At 41.9% G+C, this 6417-nt stretch overlaps 1 protein-coding gene across 1 annotated transcript; it reads left to right on the forward strand.

The window, feature by feature from the left end:
- Positions 1-2178: 2178 nt before the first annotated feature.
- Positions 2179-5767, forward strand: LOC143364870 (uncharacterized). Its single transcript, XM_076804965.1, has 3 exons — positions 2179-2883; positions 3613-4614; positions 4674-5767. The coding sequence occupies exons 1-3, from the start codon at positions 2179-2181 to the stop codon at positions 5493-5495; spliced, it is 2529 nt and encodes an 842-aa protein (XP_076661080.1). The 3' UTR covers positions 5496-5767.
- Positions 5768-6417: the final 650 nt, after the last annotated feature.

The raw sequence follows: 6417 nt of genomic DNA on the forward strand, positions 1-6417 counted from the left end.
TAGAATATTAAGGCAAGCGCTCTAAAGCGGTGAGTCAAAACCTAAATATTTCATAAACGCGCGAGTGTGAATGTCGCGGTTACAGTGAACAACGCGATCGGAGTGAACATTTTCGCTTTCGGAAGAAGTCTTTGACGTGTTCGATTTGTTCGAGTCCAGATCAGATTTGGGCGCAAGTACCATTTGGGTCAAAGACCGTCACTGGGATAATACGTTTCCGGGATAACGCGTATATTTCGTTGCAATCGCGAATCGCCGAACCGGGACGTAACAAATAAAATTGGCGCAGTCGGTAGGACAGACGACGGTCGCTCGAGCGTTTTCGAGCATTGACAGGATAATTTCCGAGGCGCGAATTCACCTTCGGAATCGCGTGTAATTCAATTAAGAAATAAAATATGGCCTCCCCGCAAACTAAAGACGTTCCCGCACCGACAGCGGAAGAGTTATATGAACTTCAAAAACAATTATATGCACGTGAAGTCGAAATTAGAGCCCAAGAGAAGGCTTTCGAAGATTATACTCGCATGTATAAATTAGAATTGTCAGACATTCGCAAAGAATTAGAACAAATCAGGCATGAGGCCGCAAATGAACCGCAGTTAATACGTTTAGAACGCCGTGAACCTCGTGAAGAAATTCCTGTAGAAGAAACCCTAGAGAAAATTTCTGTAGGAGAAAATTTAGAGAAAACTTACGCAGAAGAAACTATGGAAAAGACTCCCGTAGGAAAAATTTACGTAAACGAACCTTCTGAATTTACACTCAGACAAGCTTTAGAATTCATTCCCGTATTTGACGGATATAACCACTCCGTATTCCAATTTATCCGAGAATGCAAAGAGCGAAAGAAGTCGTACCCCCTAGCGCGGAAGGAACACTGGTCAAATTGATTCAAAACAAACTCCGTGGACGCGCATATCTCGCTATAGAAGATCACGTGTGCAATTCAATTTCCGATCTATCAAAACGATTATGCGAAGTATTATGTCCGTATAAAACAGTCGAACAATACCGTGGAGAACTCGCGAGCATACAGCAATTTCCTAACGAACATATAATAAATTTTATAAGCCGTGTGAAGGACCTTAGAACTGCCATTATCGATATCGCGGAATGGGAAGTAGATATAGAGGAAGTAAATACCCTCACCGCGAGAAGTTTCATAAGAGGTCTAATCCCACAATTACGATTAGAAATACGAGTGCATTACTCCTCCCCATTATACGTATTGTATGACGACGCCATTAGGGCTTATAAACTGTTTGAACAAGATAAATTACGCGATAGAGGAACCCCGCGAGAAAACGTATATACCAAGCGCGTGAATTTCCAAGATCAGTATTATCACCCACCCGTGCATCAAAATACCTGGAACGATACCAGAGACCGGACATTCCGCGAAACGAAACGCGCAAATTTCACTGACAACCGTCGCGACACTTGGCGCGACGGCCGAGAGAATTTATTCGATACCCGTCGTGACACCCGGCGCAGTAATCTAGATATACGATACCAAGAACCGCTTAGCAAAAACGCGTACCGAGAACCGAAACGCGATAGCGATTACACGGAACCACAACGTAGATATTACGATGCAAAGAAGCCGTTCCGAGAACCACTCCTAAAGAATGAATATCATTCTTACCGTGAGTCCCGCGAGAAATTTCCCACCGAGACGAATAAATTTTGCCAATATTGTAAGCGCGAAGGACATGATATTCATGAGTGTAGGAAACGTCAATACGTGGCAGAAAACGGTCAGGGAAACGAGGCAAGCCTCCCGACCAAACCGGGAAGGGAGGCCGCGAAAGAAAGGAAATTGACAAATATAGTAATAGAAACGAGCAAACCAGAAACCAGCTCGTCGCACCAGTAAACTCACTATCATACAGCGACGCGGTAAAACAACGATCAACCGTCCCCCGAAAAATTTCGAAAAATAATACCGACAACAATAATCGACGAAAACCACAACCAGTCACTACCGTTAACCTTGCGTTAAACGCACCGATCTTGCGCGTAATAACTTCTGCACCCCAGTTAGTAGGGAAGCGCGAATTTCTAATAAATTCAGACCTTGAAATAAATATATTACGAGAGAATAGCCTAAAGCCCGGAACCGAAATAGTTAAGGAAAAGGAAATTGAAATACAAGGAGTATCCGAGGGTGCCATCATGACTCTCGGGCAAGTTAAAGTAGATTTAGCGAACTGTATTCCGACAGTATTTCATATAGTTCCAAACCACTTTCCGCTAAACTTAGACGGGATACTTGGCTCCCCATTCTTTAATAATAAAGTAGAACTCTCAGTCGAGAAGCAACAAATCGTGTACAAGAATATTACACTACCGCTATTAAACTCACAAAGGAACGCGGAAGAAATCAAACAAGGAAAGCGTCGTGCCGCACCCGTGAAACCTAAAGCGCATAACCAAGCGTTAAAAGACAAAAATGAAATTCTCATAACGGAAAAACGTGATTCAGCCGAAGGAAAATTAACACGGTACGAACAGGCCCAAGTCTCGTCAGTTAATATCGGTTCGAATACACCTACCGCGAGGATAAAGTTAAATGCCCCTCAATTAAATAGGGAGTGCGAATTGTTGATAGACACGGGATCGGAAATTAACCTTGTTAAACCGTCGTGCGTCAAATCTAGCGCAGAAATAAATAAAGACGAACAGATTCTTATTCATGGTTTCGGAGACGCCTATGAACTCTCCTCCGGTACGTTAGCAATCGACGTTTGCAACGTCCCGACAAAGTTCCACTTAGTACCAAACGGTATACCCCAAAATATAGACGGGTTACTAGGAGCTCCTTTCTTCCGAGAAGGGGCAGTCATAGATTTTAAGTCGGAACAAATCGCGAAGGACAATGTAAAAATTCCTTTCATAAACCAAATCGAACACGCCATTGAAGCCCGAACGAGTGTATGCATTGCGATAAGATGCTACGGAGCCGATGTAGGCTATATAAAACGCACAGAAATAAGCGAAAATGTATACCTAGGCGACTGTGTCGTCACAAATCGAACCAGGATAGCGATCCTACGGTGCGTAAACGCATCATCCAAAGCGGCAAACTTCTCCCTCCCTGCGTTAGAGGTGGAAGAAACCGAGGACGATCCTGTAATAGAAAATTCAAAACAATCTTACGTTGTGCAAAATAGAACAGCTCAATCGCGAATCGAAAGGGCATGTAATAAAACAACATTAAAGGAGAACCACGACTCCTTCCATCTCACAAGAAATAAGTTAAAGGAAACCAATGTTACTAGAAGGAAAACCTGATCCTTTAGACGAAGTAGGGTTCGGACCCCCGCGCAGAGTGAAATCTGATCCTGAAATCAAATCCTAAAACCCTCTCCCCCCCTCACCGACCGACAATATATACCTCGACATATCAACCCTAGACGTCAGTCGACGAACGGAAATCAAAGCAACATGAAGTCATTACTGTCAACGACAATACTCTTAGCCTTCACTACGGGAATAACGGCTCTCGTAGGATTCGACTGTGGAGGACCCACACTTAACGTCTCCACATATTCTATTATCGATACACCAAATTGTGAACAAAACGACATTAAGCCTATCGAACAACAGGAACGAGTACAGCTGCTGCAACTAGCTGAGTTCACAGAATCTCACGTTTTCCAATGTCACGTAGAAATAGATAGGACAATCTTTTACTGTGGGATGCATTCGCACGTATCCTTAGTTGCTAACGGCCGACAACAATACCTATTGTCTACAACCAGAGAGGTCTGCCAGAGCCTGCATGCAACAGGAACGCTGTACGTGACACCTACTGCACAGTTAACAGGAATACAAGGAAACTCTACCACATCGAGAAGTCTGACTTTAGCCGGAGAAATCAAACATGATGGACGATGCTCAGGAACCACTTATAGCGACCCCTTTGACACATGGACAAGCGTGGTAGTGCAAGCCGTAGTGAGAGTAACCATCAAAGATTATACGGCTCCGGTGAAATTTTCAACCGGATTAATACGATTACAATCAGGCCAAACGTGCCCGTTGGATAAAGGAACCTGCCTGGACACACAGGATGGATACACCTTTTGGGACACCGTTCCCACCGACGACTGTAAATTTAACAATTACGACGTCCTCTACGAAGGTTTTGCAACGAAAATCTCCTCTAAGGTGGAACCAACCATGACCTTGTATACAGTATCATCTCAAGATGCTATGTTTGCATTAACGGAAGCTGGAAAAAGCAACATATGCGGGTATACCATTATTCGCACAGAGCATCCAAAGTTATTCATTCTGGAAACCAGTTGGGCCGGAACATTCAAAACGAAGACCAGAACATCAGTAAACAATCTGGATATATTCACTTATGTAAATAGTAAGTTCGTATACGTAGAAAAACATTTACGGAATCAACTTTCAAAACTATACAGGGATGTTATCCGCCAGAAGTGTGAACTAGAAATTCAAATAATGCAAAACGCTTTAACACAGTTGCATATTGCACCCGAAGAGGTAGCAACGGCTATTATGAAAGAGCCTGGTTTCATAGCAGTACCAGCCGGAGAAGTAGTTCACATTATAAAATGTGTCCCCGTGACTGTACAAGTAAGGAAAACTGAGGACTGTTTTCACGAGCTTCAATAACATACAAAAACACTTCAAAGTTTTTGAAACCCAAAGATCATATAATATCTAGCACAGGCACACAAAAGCCATGCAACGAATTAATACCTCCACTATACAAATTACACGGTGTATGGTATCGATTAACACCATCACTAGTAGAAACTGTCGCGCCATCGTTGTTACAACCTTTAGCCACACCGGCATGGAAATACGTAGACCCCAAGAACCTCGCCACAGGAGGAATTTACTCACAAGATGATCTCGAAAATCTCCAGGAACATATAATGTTTCCCGTAGATAAAGTAGCAGTTATAAATTCCATAGCACAAGGAGCTTCTGGAAGACAGTATGCGAGCGACAGCATAAATATGTTCAATCTACTGGATGAACATTCATTACAACAAATTGCGGAGTCAACAGCCCAAAAACTCTGGTCCGGGTTAACAACATTCGGGTCAGTCAGCGCCGCATTAATCGGAATATACATAATATTCAAAATGATAAAGATAATAATAAATACCATCATGAATGGTATGGCGCTTCATTCCATATATGGATGGAGTATGCACTTAGCCGCAGCAATTTGGGGATCACTTACAAGATTCTTTATATTCTTAAAACGCAGAGACGAAGCATATTCCTATGCCGTCAGATACACCAGAACAGAAACTAGCGACAAAAACAAGGTTGAGAGTGTTGAGGAAAATCCAACTCCCCTCCCTGAGCCCGAAGAAAAGAAACCAGAACCTGAATCCCAGACCCAAACTAAACCTACCCCAAATCCACGCGACCAGGCGGATTACGTTTATATGCACCCGATCTATCGGAAAGTAAATCCAGATACATTACTTCCAAAATAATATTTAGAAATATATTTAATCAAAATATATATACAACATATAATCATATAATCGAAATATATTAACCAAAATAATACTTAGGAAAAATATATAATCAAAAATCATTCAAAAAAAAAAAAAAAAAAAAAAAAAAAATATAATAATATACAGGGTGTCCCGGTTAAGTGAGTACAGCAGGATATCTCGGAAGGAGTTGTAGTTATTAAAAATGCGTTCGTACAAAAGTTGTTTGGTAGGACGGGCTACATCATGTAGTAATAATTGTTTTCTTGTGGGTGGAGTAGTAGAAGAGATCTGAAGGTCAAACTAATTTTCTTAAATGGAATGCTATATCTTTTTCTTCAGAAAGTAACAGCTGGCACTAAGACAAATCCAAAGAGGTGCTATAATGTAGTATTCTGAGTTTGATAAAGGTAAATTGTTAGCTTATGTTTACGTTGTGCATCGGCTGACGGCAGACAGCTAGCAACCGCTGTCCTTTCCTCTGTCCATTCAAGAAAATAATATAATAAACACATAAACGCGAGCGATTAGATATAAGTACACACATATTGTAACACGAACAACTAGTAATAAGAATATGCGAACATAAAGCCCAAACCACAGCCCTCCCAAAACAAGAAAGAAGAAGAAAAACCCCAAACCACAGCCCTCCCAAAAGAAGGAAGAAAGAAGAAAAACCCCAAACCACAGCCCTCCCTAAAGAAGAAGGAAGAGGAAAAATCCTAACCCAAAACCCTACTCACCGAAGAGGTACGGCCCACCCCCATTCACCCCAGTGGCCCCGCTCTAGAAATTTCCCTCCAGGAAATTTCTCCCCTAGGGATGGAGGTGTGACGTCGGTCGTAACCTCCGACGTTTGATTTAGAACCATCAAACCTAGAATAAAAATAATAAATGTAATTAACTAATAAATTGTCAT

Source organism: Halictus rubicundus, unplaced genomic scaffold, assembly GCF_050948215.1.
Source record: "Halictus rubicundus isolate RS-2024b unplaced genomic scaffold, iyHalRubi1_principal scaffold1090, whole genome shotgun sequence".
NCBI lineage: Eukaryota > Metazoa > Arthropoda > Insecta > Hymenoptera > Halictidae > Halictus > Halictus rubicundus.